Raw genomic sequence first — 19,679 nt, 5'->3', positions numbered from 1 at the left:
GGTGAAGTTCAGATGCCGCATTTTGTGAAATTTCATCCAGAGGGCATGTGAAATGTTGGAAAAGAAATATTTGAGCTGATGTTCATGCAGTACCAGGGGAACAGTGTAATACATTTAGAGGACAGCGCTGTCTGGCCCCATCCATATCTGCAGATGGCCATGATTGTAGTCCGCCCGTCATTGCACACCTAGTTGCAGAGGTTTTATGTTTTCTGTGGTTCTGTTCATGTACACGTCCTGTCTGTCTGCCTTTAATCCTCATTAGCCTGCTTTCTTATAAACAACAAGTTTAATGTAAATTTTATCAGGGAACTATTTTGGTTACCAGCATGTGAATTTAATCCAAATGGCATCAAGGTCACAGTAAGATCAAATATTTTAAGTATATTATAAGGCAATTCGAAACCAGCAACCATTAACCTTTTTTTTTTGGGACATTAGTTTTTTACTTTGTAAAGAATGACAAAGATTTTTGCATCCATTAAGCCTTTATATACACACATGTATAACACATATATGGCAAGCTGTTTAGGAAAATATTTGAGAGATTTGAATGAAAACTATATATATTGAATAAATTCTAAATATATTGAATGAAAAGTCTGAATATATTGATTGAACCATGACCTCATCGAAACACAGCGCCATCTTTAGGAAGGATGAGTGAGTCAGCGAGAAACTTGGTTGCTGCGATTCTGAGAAATGAAGAGATGGTCAACACGTTAGTGAGTGCGTGTACGGGCCAAAGTGGTGTCGTAAGCCGCACTCTATCAAATTTCCACATTGGAATACGTTTAAACCCGCCATGAGCTGTTATTATTTTTTCCTTCCTAATGTGTCACAGGTGCGTTTTGGTTTCCCAGTTAATTTGCGTTGTGTTTAAGCCCAGAGTTTCGTTGTGAAGTAGGCTGTTACGGTCAGTTTCTTTGTGGCTTGCTCTAATTAATTTCGCCTTCTGTGAATGTTCTTGGCTACGAGTTTGCCTAATTTCGTTGTTTGCACATCAACTGGACTCTTAACTGTTTCGGCTTGATTGCCTTTGTTTTTGGTTAGAATACGAATCAGTGAGTGTAACCATCTTCACTCTCGCTACCAAACATCACTTTGTACAACACTAGTGTAAGTACTCGGACGTGGAAAAGAGGAGGAAATGGACTTTGGGCCGTACACGCACTCACAAACGTATTGACCATCTCTTCATTTCTTAGAATCGTAGCAACCAAGTTTCTCGCGGACTCGCTCATTCTTTCTAAAGATGGTGCTGTGTTTCGATGAGATCATGTTTCAATCAATATATTCAGACATTCCATTTAATATATTCAGACTTTTCATTCAATATATAGAGTTTTTATTCGATTCTCTCATGAATATTCTCATAAACGGCTTGCCATATATATATATATATATATATATATATATATATATATATATATATATATATATGAGAGAGAGATATAACAGTCTCCTTAAAATAATACTACACAAACAGATGTTTTTATTGAACATAACATGTAAACATTCACACTCTTGGGCATAGGTTAATACGGTGAACTGTAGTGCAGGGTGGAAAAAGTATGTGAACCCCTAGCCTAATTCGATTCAATTTTATTTACATAGCGCTTTTAACAATTGTCATTGTTGCAAAGCAGCTTTACACAATCAAAAGAATTATTTATATGGAATCAGAATGGTCAGATAGTTCGGGGGGCGCTCTTGCATGGGAATGGAGTAGGACGTCTTTGGCTCGTGCTCTCGCCGAAATCTTTTTTTTTTTTTTTTATATATATATATAAATAAGTGCTTTATTTTACAAAACACTATATCAAATTTTATATGATTTTTACTTTGAAATAAGGGGAAATTAATATGCGGGTCAATAGTGAATAAACTATGCGAATATAAATACGCATCATCCAACACTAGGCCCAACATCGTCTCATCTTCGTGCTCCACTGTCACCCGGTCTCGAGCAACACCACCCCCTCCGGGCAGTCTGGAGAAAATAGATTCTGAGGCCTTAAAATCCGAGATTCTTCATTCATTAAAAGAAGATATCTCAGCAGTAATTAAAGCTGAACTATAAAATGCTCTTGCCGATGATTTCAGCGCCCTTAAAAAAAAAAGATGCAATCCATTAAAAAAGAAATTATAAATAATGCGGCGGCCTTTCACTCCGAAATAGAACAAATGTAGACCGTGATACAAGAGGTGGAAGGTAGCCTGTCAACATAGTCAGACGAGGTGACAACTTTAAAATCTGTGGTAATTTGTGTGAAATTAGAGGTAGCTGAGCTAAGAGGAAAATGCGAGGACATTAAGGGAAGGATGAGATGTAATATCAGGATAGTGGAGGTAGCTGAGACGGATGAATCAAACTCTACTGTATTTGTTTCGAGGCTGCTGAAAGAAACTCTACAAATGGAGAAGGATGTGCTTGTGGAACACTTGCCTAGATTTTAGGCTCCAAGAAGATCGGATGGGAAAACTGTGTCATCATGTCTAAACTTCAGTATCACCAAGACTGTTTTCCAGCCTAGACCAGGCTGCAGTGGAGCAGTGACCTTTTTGTTTGCATTGTTTTTAGCTCCTCCCAGAGGGCGTAGAAGGTACTATTTAGTCATGAGCAGGAGAATTTCCATCGATAATTCTGACGTGACAAAATTAACTTAACAGCTGCAGATGAAAACATCACTGATACTATTATTAGTGTACTGTTGAGGTTTCCTCCTCTACCTTTTTTAAATTTATTTATTTTACTGCTGTTATTATTATGATTATAATTATTTTATTATATCTTTTAATTAATAATATAGCTCTTCCTCAATTGTGAGCTTGTGTTGCTTAGTTGCATTTTAAGAGAAGCTAAAAAAAGAATATAGCCTTTGCCGGTATCAATAGGCTTACTTTAATTTACTTTTTTTCCTATTGTTATTACCATTTTTATTCTTACTGTTATTACTATGTTATTCTGCAGATTTTACGACATATCAGAGGAAGCATTTACTGAATTAATTTCCTCTGAGATTACATTATTCCTTGAGAATAACCAAACACCAGGGATGTCCTCTTCAACTATATGGGAGTCACTTAAGCCATATTTACTAGGCCAGATTATTTCATATTGCGCAAGGAAGAATAAAAATGACACTGCATGCCTTAAAGAACTGACTGATGAGATACTGGAGCTGGATAGACTATATATAGTTATCTACCCTCTGCAGAAACACAAAAAAGCGTATAATTTTGCATACTGAGTTTGATTTCCTGTCAACAAGGCAGGCTGAATACCTTTCTTCTAAATAAAAACACATGTCCTATGAGCATAGTGACAAGGCTGGGTGAACACTTACTCATCAGCTAAGACAAAGGATTTATTATTAGTTTTTGAAGAGTCACTTTCATTAAAATCCCTACCACCAATCATGTCAGTCAATTATCTCATTGATCCTTAAAAACGACAAGAACTCTCTTGAGTGTAGTTCATTCCGTCCAATCTCCCTTCTTAATAGTGATGCCAAAGTGCGCGGCGTTTAGAGGGTGTGTTGCCCGACATCGTATCACCTGATCAAACAGGGTTTATAGAATCGTTATTCTTTTTTTAACATCAGACGACATTTGAATATAGTTTATGGCCCTTCTCCATCCTGGCACACTGGCGGTAGTTCTCTCATTTGATGCGGAAAAGGCATTTGACCATGTCGAATGGGGTTATCTTTTTAATACACTGAAAACTTTTATACTCGTCTCCATTAGCTGCTGTGCGACTGATAACAGCAGATCTGATTTATTCAAACCCAATAAGAAAGCTTTATATCCCTAGGAGGGGTCATTACATTGTTTTAGCATAGATCTGCTCCATCTAAAGCACTGTCACACTAAAAAAAAAAAAATGTTTTGACAGTTTAGAAGCTTCAAATAGAATGAACGAAATAATGAATTTTCTCAAAACGTTTAAAATTAAGTAGAGCTAAATCTACTTATAAAATATTGCGGATTATCAGTGCGGGAATAAATGGAGAATAATATATATAAACTGCATATACGGAATAAAACCTGAGATAGTTATATAAACACACTGAATGACACATAGATAGTATGCGCGATCCCTTGTGCCATCTGCTGAGAGAAATGAGAATCGCAGGTTGGAAAAGGCAGAAAACGGCATGACCGGCGCGCAGCTGTCAGCAATTTCATGTAAATAAGAGCAAAATAGCTTTATACTGGCTTTTACTGGTGCGATTTTGAAAATGTAAGCATACAGGGTGATTAAGCTCACAGATCTAGTTAAAGTCATGAAAGGAGGGTCCTGGAATTTAATCAAGTGTGAAGGTTTTTTTTTACCATAGCGGTCAAATGATTGGTGCTCGGCGCTTCTAGTGTTAACAAGTGTTGTCTCTGTGCTGTGATGAGGCCTACATCCTCACTGAGAAAACCTAACTGTATAACCTAAAATACAGTTAATTTATGCTATTTCTATGTAGATATGAGCATAGCTGGTCCACTACTATCTTTTCCAGAATCTTAGAGGTAAAGGGGAGGTTTGATATTGGCCTGTAATTAAACAGCTGACAGGGGTCGAGGTCAGGTTTCTAAATTATCGGTTTAATAACTGCTAATTTAAAAGATTTTGGAAAATACCCAATGCTGAGTGAAGAATTTATTATTCTCAACAAGGGTTCTGTTATTTCTGGTTTGAGAAAATGTCGCCATATGATCTAATGTACAGGTTGAATTTGCAAAAGAGATGAGTGAAATTAGTTTATTCTCTTTAAGGGGAGTACAGTATTCTAGGTTTTTAATCGAACATTGTTTGGTTTCAAAGCCTCAATTTTATGCCTAATATTTACAATTTTATTATAAAAAAAAAAAGTACATGAAATCCTCACTATTGCACAATGTTGTTGTGGAAATTTCTGCAGTTGTCTTATTTCTGGTTAATTTGGCTACGGTATTAAGTAAAAATCTAGGATTATTTTTGGTATTTTCTATAAGAGTGAGGAGATGCGTTGATCTAGCTAAACTAAGAGCTTTTCTATAGTTTAGGATGCTCTCCTTCCATGCTATTTGAAATACTAACAAATTAGTTTGATGCCATTTACATTTTCATTTCTAATTGCGTTCTAATTACCGTGCGTGTGATCGTTATACCAGGGAGTGAGTTTCTTATCTCTAATAATTTTTCTTTTAACTAGAGCTACATTGTCAAAGGTATAACGGAACGTCGACTCTAAATATTCACCTGATAGTCGCCTGATCGAGTTCTGTGGGGTCAGACGCCGATTCAATCAAAGTTGGTAGAATTGTTGACTTGCATGAAGATGGAAAGGGTTACAAAAGTATCTCCAAAAGCCTTGATGTTCCATGGTAAGACAGACTGTCTACAAATGGAGAAAGTTCAGCGCTGAATAAGGTAAAGACGAATCCTAGAATCTTACAGAAATCTAGATGTTGACACATCTACAGATGTGGCCATTAAGACTGCGCATATTTTCCCGTGAGATGCCGCAATTTAGCGCGCGGCGTGCTGCGACTTGCCATAAGCAACATTCGGGAATTTAAATAAATGTGAATATCTGCCAGATGGCGCATGGAAGGACTTTATTTAAAAGCCGGACCAAGTACTGTACAACGAAGAACTGTGTATAATTACTTAGCCTAAAACAATAGTTTCCAATGCTGAAGCAAACATGAATTTTATTTTGTATTACAACAGATCTGTCATGATGAATGTGTGTATATGTGCTTCATATTATTTTCACATTATTTTCAGCCTGTCACGGCGTGCGCCCATATCAATATCGCTCCTCGCTCACTAGTTAGCCGGCCTCCACCTTAAAGGGTGGAGGGTGTTAAAAAATATTAACAAGGGGAATGTTTGATGTCATGTGGGCATTATAAGATTTGGACTGAAAACTTCTAACTAAAAAGTGGCAGCTGGCACGCCTAAAAATAGACGCAGGTTAATTTTTTTTATAGTCTAAATAAAAATCCTCTTTAGTGCCTCCTATTAATCCTGGGTTGTTGTTCTTTTAGTGTGTGTGCTTTACAATGCCAGACAACATTCAAATGCAAATTATTCACTCTCCCCAAGTGTGAATCAGCTGTTCTCACCTATACATTCAGAGGAACTTTAATGCACCTCTCCACACTTTAAAAACCTCTTGAACCTGAGGCTCTTCTGAAGACTTTCAGTGATTAAGGCCTCTTTTTAAATTTGTGTAAATTTTATCTTCTGGATTCTAGATTCTAAAGTTGACATTGCTACCGTTTTTAATCCTTGGAATGGAAGAAATTGATATTTTCCTTATGAAAGCATAAATTGCATTGTTTTTTTAAATCAAAAAGGCCAATTTGTCTTTTCCTCATAAAGTGTTTAGTTGAAATTCCACCTATACAAGTGTGACAAATATGCAAAGAAAAAAATTTGGAAGGGGCAAATACTTTTTCATGGCACTGCACATGTAGTCAGATTGTTCCACTGGGATCCGCGGTAACACACGCGCTCTTTGTCGGCGGCGCACTTGCACATCCATATGCGTAGAAAAAAGATGCATGGTATTATGGTTTCCGTCATTTTTTTTTATATACATATATTTGCGTACTGACTGGGCTGCCCCACATTGGCCAGCGGCCCACCGGGAAAACTCCCAGTGCTCCAGATGGCCAGTCCGCCACTGCTCCTCTTTACTTTTCTACTGCACGTAGAATCAGCACTTAACCGCACGCATAAAGTTTGGGGGGGCAGTCGTGAATAGCTGACATTCAGTGACAGCCAATGAAATTTAAGCATATTTGCGGCTTTCCACATGGTGTGGCATTGCTTAAATAATAGTATAAAATCGTCCAGACTCTGGTTCGAATCCCGCTCTGGGTGAAAATGGAATAAATGTAAATCTTTTGTTTTACACTTTTTGCTTATGATTATCATTAAATTATAGCAACTGTGAGGTGAGTGCTAATGTGTTTCATAGCTTAAGAAAAAAAAATTCTCAATTGCAAACATGCATTTAGTACTGAAGCATAACTTGATAATGTAATGGCTATATCGTGGCATTTTAGCGCATAACACCGGCATTTTGAGCACTGGCTGGGAATCGAACCCGGGTCTTCCGCATGGCAGGCGAATCACCTACCACTGAGCCACCAGTACCCGTCTATGTTTAAAGCGCATAAAAACAATAAAACAATACTGTTATAGGCTAACATATTATACATATTTGTAGTCCTTTTGCACACACGCGCAGGTGCGTTACATCAATAATGATAATAATAATAATAAATTCAGAGAACTACTACTACTAATAATAATAATAATAATTCTGAATGAAAATGAAGAATAAATACATATCAGTTTGAGCTTGACACGTTTATGAGCTCTGTCGCTTGCTGTCAATGGGCGCCTAAGAGACATAACATTTTTCGGCTTCAGTAGACACACAATACTTTAGACTGAAACATGACTGCCCCCTACAGGTAATGAAGGGCATTTTCACAGCGCGGCAAGTCGTGGGATCCCTTTTCCGAAAACGTGCGTTTTTAAAGGCCAGATCTGTACAATAAGGAAAACATTAAACAAGAATGGAGTACATGGGAAGACACCATGGAGGAAGCCACTGCTGTCAAAAACAAGATATTGCAGCACGTCTGCGAAAGAGCACCTGGACATTCCACAGCACTACTGGCACTGTTCCCAACACCATGTGTGGAGAAAAAAAATGCACAGCACACCATCATCAAAACCTCATCCCCAATGTAAAACATGGCGGAGGGAGCTTCATGGTTTGGGGCTGCTTTGCTGCCTCAGGGCCTGGACGGATTGTTGTCATTGATGGGAAAATGAATTCCAGAGTTTATGAAGACATTTTGCAGGAAAACGTAAGACCATCTGTCCGCCAACTGAAGCTCCGCAGAGGATGGGTGATGCAACAGGACAATGACCCAGAGCGTACAAGTAATTCAACAAAATAATGGCTTCAACAGAACAAAATACGCCTTCTGAAGTCCTGACCTCAACCCGATCGAAATGCTGTGGCATGACCTTAAGAGAGTGATTCACACCAGACATCCCAAGAATATTGCTACACTGAAACAGTTTTGTGAAGAGGAGTGGTCCAAAATTACTCCAGATTATTGTGCAGGTCTAATCTGCAACTACAGGAAACGTTTGGTTGAGGTATTGCTGCCAAGGGAGGGTCAACCAGCTATTAAGTCCAAAGATTCACATACTTTTTCCACCCTGCACTGTGAATGTTTACATGTGATGTTCAATGAAAACATTTGTTTGTGTATAATTATTTTAAGCAAACTGTTTTTTTTTTTTATTATTGTTGTGACGTAGATGAAGATCTGACCATTACATGCAAAACTCCCCGTGATCCCAAAGGAGTCACATAACTTTATTTGCGCCTCTCATTTTTTTAAATGAATGAACTTGCACAATTGGTGGCTAACTAAATACTTTTTTGCCCCACTGTGCATATATAAATAAACATTAATAGGAGTACTTGTATATAAAAGTACTCCTATTGATGTGGCAGCTGTTCACATCTATATACACAGATTCCTCACAAAAAAACAAGCTTCGTTTGAATGAAACAAAAAGTAAAGCATGGTTTCTGCAACATTCATTGAAGTGCAAATCTTATGCATACATTTTTTTATACATAAACACTTTTAAATGCTTTTCGTGCAGCGTTACAAAGTCAACTTATTTAGTGAGTTATCTATTTGTTTGTTGTATTAGAGGGAGATTATATGCAGCAAAACTGCATTTTGGGAAAAAAAACAATTATATAAATCTTTCATATCTGCACACGCGTTCATTTGCCTTTTAATTAAAACTGCCACAGGTTCATGCAAACATTTTACATTTGCTAAAAGACTTTACAACCACATTTCAGCCATTTACAGAGAATATGGCTGGTGGTACGTTTGTGATCATGGTTTTTTTTTTTTTGGAGTGAAATAAAGCTGCTTACTTCAGTACACACCTTTACTTTGCACTTTTCATCTCAAAATTAATAAATTAAATTGGTTATTCCATTATGTTACAAGACATCCTTAATTTACCTTTAGTACCTTTGTTTTGTCCTAGTTATACATGTGTATTTATGAATACTTTAACAACAGCCATAACATTTACATAAAAATAATTAACACCTTTATCAATTTATCAATTTATCCCCCTGTAAAGTAAGGTATCTAAGGCAAATTTAAGAATGTCTTTATACATAATGCAATAGTTAGGTTTATTTATTCATTTAATTTTTTTAAATGGCATAAAAAACATGGGTTGTGTATAGAGTGATTAAAACTAAACACATGAGGAAAATCTTTTCATTCCGGAAATTAAAAAACTGTAAAAATGTCAATTTTAGAATCCATAGAAGCTCAGTGGACTCGCGTGAGTGATTGTGTGCTAGATTTAGTTCTCACGAGCCAGAAAGAGGAGGAAAGGGGCTATTGTGGACATGGACAACTTTCGCACACTCACTTTACCGACAGAGACTTTAACGCGTGCACACAAGCACACATATAAACAAATAAAATATATATATATATATATTTTTTACATGCACTGGATGTACGTGTGAGTGCTTTAGTCCCTCATATGCCGAAAATGCTTTGTATCCCGAGGCCATTTGCTTATAAAATTGTAGTTCTTTAGGTGAAAATTCACAAGGCGTTGCATTTATATGCTGAGGTACCACTTTAATTGTTTTTTTTAAACAATGACTTTTGCTAATTTTATGGAAAGTACTGTATAGTCTGAAATAGACTGTACCTCAGATGTCATAATTTACCTAATAGGAGGTACTCTTAGTCCTAGCTGAAGTTTAGACTATTTAGAAGGGTTGACTGCTTCATAAATAACTTGTGTTCTACTCTAAGGTAGGAATATTTTAATACTAAATAACTTTGAGGGCGATTCCTAGGGGTCTTTCTGAGATGTTAGGCAAATACAGGCCTAGGTTTAAGAAGAAAACTGCAAATTCATTAAGAATTTTGGAGCATGGCCCTGGGGTCTATGAACAACAATGAGCAGAATCAATGGGCAGGCTTGTTTGAGGTTGCATACATCATGTTGGTAAAAAGAACTTTAAAATTCATGATTCAGTTTAACATTCAGTTAAATCCACAATATATAATAAAACACAATACAGTAAAACCTCAGATTGCGAGTAATGCGGTTTGCGAATGTTCCGCAAGACGAGCAAAGATTAATACATTTTTTACTTGAAAAACGAGCAAGTCTTGGTTTACGAGTATGAGTATTAAACTTCTGATCAGTGATGCTTTCATTAACAGTGTGTGGTTTAGATTTGAAAGATCTATCGTTTGGTAGTTCTAGCTTCGGATTTGAGGTGAAGACTGGCTGTGGTAATCAATTAAAACATAACTTTTTGTTTCTCTTTCTACATTGTGTTGACATGGTGGAACCTGAGTGTCTCTGCAGCTAATGGAAAATTGGGGGCATATATTTTTAGCAGCATACAACTATCATTCCTAAGACCCTAAAAATAGCTTAGCTTTTTTTCTGCTACCAAGATGACTTCAGTGTGATTATTTAAATCTCTATGACATAAGCAACATAGTTTAAATTTATTTTGGCAATTGTTTTTTTTACATCGCCTTCTGAGGTTTTTGACAGTCTGTCAAATCACATTTCCTAGTCAGACACAAATTGTAAAAGTATGAAAGTATAGTCTTTAACATTGTTCCTTAATGTATGAGACTGACTGTAATGTTTTAACATTTGGCCATCATTATATATCTGTAGTGGGCCTTTGCTGTGTGGTATTCAGTGTATTCTTACTTCTGTAGGCTGTGGCAGACACTGTATCTGGAGCTGGTTCCTGAGCTATGTCCACTGCTAATTAAAGATGTGACACACCACGAGGAAATAGTGAGGGCAGCTGCAGCCGAGGCTTTATCCAGTGCTGTGAGTCAATACCCTGACGAGTCAGCTACAGTTCTTTCACAGCTGACGGAGCTCTATCACCAGAAACTTTATGTGAGTCTGTACATTTCTTATTCCTGCCTGGTGTAATTTAAGGACTATATCAATCCATTGTATGGCTCTGCCATTAGGCAGTAGACCATTATGTTTTTGAGTTGTCAATGCACTCATGTGTCCTTTTGTGACATCTGAGATTCTTATTAACATATGTCAAGACTAAGTGGTTGAATTAATTAATTTATTTGCTTTTATAGAGAATTATTAAAATAAACCCAGTCAAAATGGTTAGATTTTGCAGTTGTCTGACTAACGCTCTTGTGGCCTCATTTCAACATTTATTGAAAAGAGTGGGAAACTAAATCACATTAATATTATAGTCAGGTGTAGACAAACATTTAGCATAATCTTTTTTTCTACATCTTCCTTGTTTTTAAAAATATATAATATATCTATAAAGTATATAGATAATTTTTCTTTTTTTTTTTTGGACCAATTGAAAAAGGTCATTTGGTCGTTTAGGTCCAGATTCACTTTATTTCTGAGTAATGGGTGTGTCAGGGTAAGAAGGGAAGTGCATGAAGTGATGCACCAATCATGCATAGTACCTACTACAGTATATAAGCTCTTACCTCAAATGGATTTTATTATTTTTTATTAAATTATTAGGTTTTTTTTTATGCATCTCACATGCATATACACTTTACATGCACAAGTCTCTGAATGCTGCAAGAACATTTATCCTAAACCTCGCAGCACATGACACCACAAGCACATTAGTCTTACAGTTTGTGGTTTGCAACCACTAGAAGTACAGTCAAATCCTTTTGAATATCCTTGAATTATGTGAAATTCCTTTTTTTAAGCAATTGTAAGACAAATTGGATTAATTTTCATTTTCAAAACTGGAAGTTGTAATATTTTTTTTTAAGCTATTTAATTAAAATCCTATTTATACTCTTCATGGTAAAAGGTTGTGTGACAAAGGTTATGAAATTCATAACAGATGATTACAAAACTAATATAAATGTAAATTTTATAATATGTAAATATATATTTATAAGTATCTAATTATACTAATATAAATTTATATTATATTAATATATAATTTAAGATTTTTTAAAAAGATTATTAAAAATAATCAATTAATTTAACTAATTAAATTTAAAACTGAGTGATGTAATGAAAATATACGCTGATCAGGTATAACACTTAAACCAGTAGACTTATTTTGCATAGGTCCCACAATGCCCACATGATGTAAAAGAAATCATAATTTATTATCTGCCACCTTCTTCCATTGCTTTATGATCCAGTTCTGATGTTAGGGAGCCTTGGGTGCCCATGATCTTGTCTCTGGTTGATGGGTTGTCCTTCCTTGGACCTCTGACCCAGTCATCTAACCATCACAGTTTCTTTTTTGTCAGTGTTACGCTTGCTTGTTTTTCCTTCTTCCAATGCAGCAATTATAAGAACTGACTCTTATCAAATATGTGACAGTTGCCACTATAATGAAAATATTTGCTTTACCCATCAATGGTTTTGGACTAATTAATCAAATCTACTTAATGTTGATCCCTTCTTAACACATCATTCACCTCATCATTTGCAGAGACCACCTCCAGTCCTGGATGCTTTGGGTCGAGTAATCTCAGAAGCACCTCCTGACCAATGGGAAGCAAGGTAAAGCCCCTGCTTATTGAGCAATAGTATTCCTGTAAGTAAATTCTGTCAGTAAAGCTAGGCACTGGAGTGAGATGTGTTTCTTGTTCACAGGTGTGGGATAGCCCTTGCTCTTAATAAGCTCTCTCAGTGGCTACGGGAGGATCAGGTGACACCCATTTTTCTGTTTTTCGTGCCTGATGCTCTGAATGACAGGAACAGTGAGGTGCGACGCTGCATGCTGGATGCTGCACTGTCTGTCCTCAACACTCATGGAAAGGTATCTCACCAAAAATTTCCTACTCCACTTTCTTCATTTATTTTTATCTAAATTTTGCTTGTGCTTGCAACAAATATGTATTAAAGAGTACAGTGGAACCTTGGATTACGAGCATACTTCGTTCGTATTCCAAAACACTCGTAAATCGGAGCAATTTGAAAATTCTAATTATTTGTTTTACAGCCCCCAAAAAATAAATACACAAAAATAATTAACAAAAACTATGAAGTAAAAATAAAACAAATTAACCTGCACTTTACCTTTAAAAAAAAAAAAGTAAAAATAAATCCTCTCAGATAAGTGTTTTTGTTTATACACGCAGGCTCTGTGTGTGTGTGTTTCTCTCTCTTGCGCTGCAGAGTGTGTGCGCGCGCTCGTAATTTAACATTTTGCCGGTTCTCATACACACACTCTCTCTCTAGCCTTTAGTGTGTAAAGCAGAGAGGGGGTGCTTCACACACAGTAAAGGTGAGGGAGAGTGTGAACTGGCACGATGGTAAATTGCGCGCGCACACATAATGCACACACTCTGCAGCGCAAGAGAGAGAGAGAAACACGCACACATAACGCGCACACAATAAAGGCACGAGAGAGAGAATGTGTGAACTGGCACGGTGTAAAATTACATGCGCGCACACACTTAACGACAGATGGGGAGAAAATGGATTTTTAACCTCTAATGAAACTTTGTTTTGCTTTACACGCGCGCACACATTATAAGAAGCTGTACACGCGCGCTTTTAAACACAAAATAAAATGTTTTGCACACATACACACACACACACGTGGTCACAGTGTTAAAGTAAACAGTACACACATGCACGGATGTGGCTTATAACAGTAAGAGACGCGCACTAAGACCCAGCAGAGAAAATTATTACCCGCAATTCCGCAGCGCAAGAGAGAGAAAAACCTTTGGCACAGTCTTCAAAAGAAGAAGCGCATGCGTGATACATGATACTCGGTGCTCATAAACCAACACTTGCTCGTTTTTCAAGTCAAAATTAATAAAAAATCTTTGCTTGTCTTGCGGAACACTCACAAACCGTGTTACTCGCAATTCTAGGTTTCACTGAATTTATTTATTGACTGATTTTTTTTTATTATGAATCTTAAGCAAGAAAATTGAAATGTTGTAAACACTGTAATGTTGTATCGATTTGTATGTGTATAGGACAATGTGAACTCTTTGCTGCCCGTGTTTGAGGAGTTCCTAAAAAACGCTCCTCAGGATGCCACCTATGACTCTGTGCGTCAGAGTGTGGTCATCCTCATGGGTTCACTGGCCAAACATCTGGACAAAAATGACCCCAAAGTCAAGCCCATAGTCGCCAAACTCATCACTGCTCTCTCCACTCCCTCTCAGCAGGTAAACGTTGTACCTTTTGTTCAGTAATAGCCCTAAATGAGTGGCTCAGTGTGCATCATTGTTTTAAGCCCCAGCTCTTGCCCGTGTTGAGCCCTTGAGCAAGGCTCTTAACCTTGTCTGCTCCAGGGGCGCCGTGTTATGACTGGACCCTGCACTCTAACCCCAGCCTATTAACAAAGCTGGTAGATGCGAAAAATAAAGAATGTCACTGTATATTAACTCAGCTGAGATCCAAGTTATCCAAGTTTGGATTTATTTTCTTCAATCTAGAACAATACTGTATTTTTTCAAAACTATGAAATAACATATGGCTTTGGATAATTATCAACAATTATATTCATCTATGAATATAATTGATTTGAAATCTTGGTTTTAAAAGTTTCCAGCATGGAAAAAAAAATGCTTAAATGAACTTTTTTTTCAGACAGCAACAAAGTATGGAGTATCTGTGAACATTAATTTAAAAACTTTTACTTATCATTTAACTAAAAAAATTTCATTACCACAACACTCTGAAAACAGATTTAATGGATTATTAATAGTCATGCACAGTTAATTCAGAGTCCTGAAATATTAATTGTTAGTTTTTTTATTTTGATGGATTTCTCTCATTACCACAACACCTTTCACAATGAAACCTGAATTTTTTTTAAATGACTTGACAAACCTGAAAGAACATAATTAGTAGATTCTGCACATGCATTTAAAATCAAAGTACTATTTTTATATTAATTAAATTAACATCTAACGAACATCTGTTGTGGTAATGGTATACTGTATAGGTTTCGGAAATTAGGTTAATTATTTTGGTAATGAGTACACTAGTATAAAATTTGTACTGAGACTAGTATACTAGTCTGAGATAATGCAGAAAAAAAAGATAATGTTTGCACAATCGTGCATTAAAGTTTAAAACCGTATTGTTTAGTGCTTCAAAAATACAAAAGGCAAAAATATATTTTAGAAAAACAATAAAACAGGAAAAAAAAGGCAACATTTTAACATGTAACAAAAAAAAAAAAATACCATTTTACCATGGCGTTAAAAACACCTAAAAAAAATACCATATTCTGATTTGTCAGAGCTTGTCACATATATATATATTAATTTTTAACAACCATGCTACACAACAGTAAGAATACAGGGTAAAGAGGTGAAGAGGGTATAGGAGTTTAAATATTTGGGGTCAACTGTCCAGGTTAATGGAGAGTGTAGGAAAGAGGTTGTTTGCAGGTAGTGAAGCAGTTTGGAGTGGGTGGAGAAAGTTGGAGTCGGGAGTTTTGTGTGATAGAACAATATCAGCAAGAACCAAGGGGAAGACATGTATTTGGACATTTGGACATGTTCAGAAGCGGGAGAGTCAGTATATTGGTAGGAGAATGTTGTACATGGAGCTGCCAGGCAGGAGACAAAGAGAGAGACCAAAGAGGAGGTACAGTATCTGGATGTAATAAATGAGGATATGAAGCTATTGGGTGCAAGTGTTAAAATTTCACATTGTGCAAGGTAGAGCACAGTACTGTCTTTATCCTGATGCTTTTTTATATTACTAAATTACACATTTTATATTTAAAATCTTTAGTGCCGTGGTGTTTAATGGTTTTGTGAGAATCACCCACATACAAGTGTGTGTGTAACATATGAATATATATAAATTAATAAACTCTGTGTGTGTACAGTCGTGGCCAAAAGTTTTGAGAATTACATAAATATTGGAAATTGGTAAAGTTGCTGCTTAAGTTTTTATAATAGCAATTTGCATATATTCCAGAATGTTATGAAAAGTGATCAGATGAATTGCATAGTCCTTCTTTGCCATGAAAATTAACTTGATCCCCAAAAAACCTTTCTACTGCATTTGTTTGCTGTCATTTAAAGACCTGCTGAGATCATTTCAGTAATCGTCTTGTTGACTCGGGTGAGAATGTTGACAATCACAAGGCTGGAGATCATTATGTCAGGCTGATTGGGTTAGAATGGCAAATTTGACATGTTAAAAGGAGGGTGATGCTTGAAATCATTGTTCTTCCATTGTTAACCATGGTGACCTGCAAAGAAACGCGTGCAGCCATCATTGCGTTGCATAAAAATGGCTTCACAGGCAAGGATATTGTGGGTACTAAAATTGCACCTAAATCAACAATTTATAGTATCATCAAGAACTTCAAGAAAAGAGATTCTTCAAGCGCCAGGATCGTCTCCTAAAGAGGATTCAGCTGCGGGATCTGAGTGCCACCAGTGCAGAGCTTGCTCAGGAATGGCAGCAGGCAGGTGTGAGTGCATCTGCACGCATAGTGAGGCGAAGACTTTTGGAAGATGGCCTTGTGTCAAGAAGGGCAGCAAAGAAGCCACTTCTCTCCAAAAAAAAACATCAGGGACAGATTGATCTTCTGCAGAAAGTATAGTGAATGGACTGTTGAGGACTGGGGCAAAGTCATATTCTCAGATGAAGCCTTTTTCCGATTGTTTGGGGCATCTGGAAAAAGGTTTGTCCGGAGAAGAAAAGGTGAGCGCTACCATCAGTCCTGTGTCATGCCAACAGTAAAGCATCCTGAGACCATGCATGTGTGGGGTTGCCTCTCATTCAAGGGCGTGGGCTCACTCACAATTTTGCCCAAAAACACAGCCATGAATAAAGAATGGTACCAAAACACCCTTCAACAGCAACTTCTTTCAACAATCCAACAACAGTTTAGTAAAGAACGATGCATTTTCCAGCACGATGGAGAACCGTCCCATAAGGCAAAAGTGATAACTAAGTGGCTCGAGGACCAAAACGTTGAAATTTTAGGTTTATGGCCTGGAAACTCCCCAGATCTTAATCCCATTGAGAACTTGTGGTTAATCCTCAAGAGGCGGGTGGACAAACAAAAACCCACTGATTTTGACAAACTCCAAGAAGTAATTATGGAAGAATGGGTTGCTATCGGTCAGGATTTGGCCCAGAAGTTGATTGAGAGCAGTTGAATTGCAGAGGTCCTGAAAAAGAAGGGTCAACACTGCAAATACTGACTCTTTGCATAAATGTCATGTAATTGTTGATAAAAGCCTTTGAAACATATGAAGTGCTTGTAATTATATTTCAGTACATCACAGAAACAACTGAAACAAAGATCTAAGAGCAGTTTAGCAGCAAACTTTGTGAAAACTACTGTAATATTTGTGTCATTCTCAAAACGTTTGGTCACAACTGTATATATTAGAATATATAGAAATGAGTGTCACAGCAGAATGCGCCTCACTCATACAGGTCCAGGAGTCCGTGGCCAGTTGCTTGCCTCCTTTGGTGCCTGCTATAAAGGAGGATGCAGGTGATATGGTACGCAAGTTGCTGCAGCTGCTGCTAGAGAGTGACAAGTATGCAGAAAGGAAAGGTGCGGCTTATGGCTTAGCCGGTTTAGTAAAGGGCTTGGGCATCCTGTCCCTCAAACAGCAAGATATCATGACCACCCTCACTGATGCAATTCAGGACAAAAAAAATGCCAGACGAAGAGAAGGTGAGTTCTTTGATTTATTTTGGTTATTTTACATTGCGTTCAGGCCTATTGTCATTTTGCTAAATAAAACACAAAAATTAACACTATGAATAGGTAATGATAAAAAAAAAGCACACAAAAAATACGCTGTACACTTTTTACAATATACACTTTTTCATATATAGATTCCCTCCCGATTACATACTCCCAAACCATGCTTTATGTGGAAAAATAGAATCAAAAGATTTGTACAATATTTTTTTCACACTCATTCTCTGTCCCAGGGGCCCTGTTTGCTTTTGAAATGCTGTGCAACATGCTTGGGAAACTGTTTGAGCCATATGTGGTACATGTGTTGCCCCACCTTCTTCTCTGCTTTGGAGATGGGAACCAGTATGTCAGAGAGGTACACACAGTTTCATTTCCTACTATCCTAATTCTCCTTTTTTCCTCCAGTTTATGCCTCTTCTTTCCTTTTCCTCTTCCAGGCAGCAGATGACTGTGCCAAGGCTGTAATGCGGAATCTAAGTGCTCATGGGGTGAAGTTGGTTTTGCCCTCACTTCTTGTAGCTCTTGAGGAAGAGTCCTGGAGGACCAAAGCAGGTCAGCATTTACTCAAAACTTTGTATGCTCTGAGTGCAATGCTCTTAAAGTATTGCAACAGCAAGTCCAATTCACTTATTTTTGCTTTACACAACCCATTTGGGTTTTATGTCAAAAGGTAAGTAAATCCAAATTCCAGCTTTAATTTTCTGCTATTTACATCTATATTTCACTGCAAAAGTATTGGAATGGCAGGGCAAGTGTTTATTTATTAAATTTTAAATTTCTTCAGAATCCAGCAAAACAAAAATATTAAATCAGATGAGAGATCGTAATTGCAGTATTAATTTCCTGATATCTACATCTATATATGTTTAATAGCTTAAAACATGGTGCTTAATTTTTGGGAAGGCCCAACCATTTTTCAAGTGATCAAAATATGGGAACTTGTGACTGATGGGTGATTCTTGTAGAGCAAGTTTACCTTGATAGAATGATTTTTTTAAAACCTGCACAAAGACTCGTGAAGTTGAAGAAAAGTAATACATTTTGATATGAAAAAAGGGGGAATGTTTATCAAAGCCATTGCAACATTTCATAATGTTTATAAAAAAAAATAGCTAATAAAAAAACACAGTTGATGAGACATTGTGAGAGCTGTGAAGTATTAATAAAAAAATCCTCAATGGATCACCACAAGATGCAAACACACTCATCAGTAGGAATAAAAAGGCCAGCTTTAAGGTTGACAAAGAAATACAATGATGACACACAAAAGTTTCCTTTTAGTCAAAAGTTAACTTGAATCAATATGTCGTGTACACTCGTTCAAAAGTTTTGGGTCACTTTCTAACTCTATAATAGTTCCTGATTTTTATTTCTTTCTACATTGTAAAGGAATGCTGAAGGCATCCAAAAAATGCATTAATCTCCTTTGAACAGTTAATGGTGAGATGTCTGCTACTTATGCTCTGTAAAGACTTTATAACGCCTCTAATCTAAGTTGCTGTTAATTGGTCATTTTTCAGGCTGATAACTTTAAATGAACTTCTCGTCTGCGGCAGAGGTAGATTCATGAGAGCCAGTTTCATTTTGGTGCTTGACGGATTTTGCAAATGCACTTAACAATACTGTTCTAGAACTATTACAGAAAGGCTGACCTCTGTGTCTTAAAATAACAACTAACTGTTGTTACATAATTACCTAATCCCATATGTGTTATTTTATATATATATATATATATATATATATATATATATATATATGTGTGTGTGTGTGTGTACAAACACACGTGATATATAACGCCCTCTTGTGTCATGCTTGATGACATCACATGACTTCATTCATGCCATAGTTGACTCACGCTCTTCACCTTGCTGGAATTTTTTTTTT

The 19,679-nt window shown here is 36.8% G+C and overlaps 1 protein-coding gene across 1 annotated transcript in view; it reads left to right on the top strand.

The window, feature by feature from the left end:
* The window catches only part of gcn1 (GCN1 activator of EIF2AK4), an 88,947-nt gene that overhangs the window by 32,588 nt on the left and 36,680 nt on the right, over nucleotides 1-19,679 (top strand). The window contains exons 30-36 of the mRNA XM_053503670.1: nucleotides 10,825-11,014; nucleotides 12,570-12,640; nucleotides 12,734-12,899; nucleotides 14,074-14,268; nucleotides 17,519-17,765; nucleotides 18,029-18,150; nucleotides 18,233-18,347. Coding sequence (XP_053359645.1) covers nucleotides 10,825-11,014; nucleotides 12,570-12,640; nucleotides 12,734-12,899; nucleotides 14,074-14,268; nucleotides 17,519-17,765; nucleotides 18,029-18,150; nucleotides 18,233-18,347 — 1,106 coding nt within the window. The remainder of the gene's footprint in view (nucleotides 1-10,824; nucleotides 11,015-12,569; nucleotides 12,641-12,733; nucleotides 12,900-14,073; nucleotides 14,269-17,518; nucleotides 17,766-18,028; nucleotides 18,151-18,232; nucleotides 18,348-19,679) is intronic.

Source organism: Clarias gariepinus, chromosome 9, assembly GCF_024256425.1.
Source record: "Clarias gariepinus isolate MV-2021 ecotype Netherlands chromosome 9, CGAR_prim_01v2, whole genome shotgun sequence".
In the NCBI taxonomy this organism is placed as follows: domain Eukaryota; kingdom Metazoa; phylum Chordata; class Actinopteri; order Siluriformes; family Clariidae; genus Clarias; species Clarias gariepinus.
The sequence above is the reverse complement of the archived record's forward strand: the minus strand, read 5'-3'. Positions and strand labels throughout refer to the sequence as shown.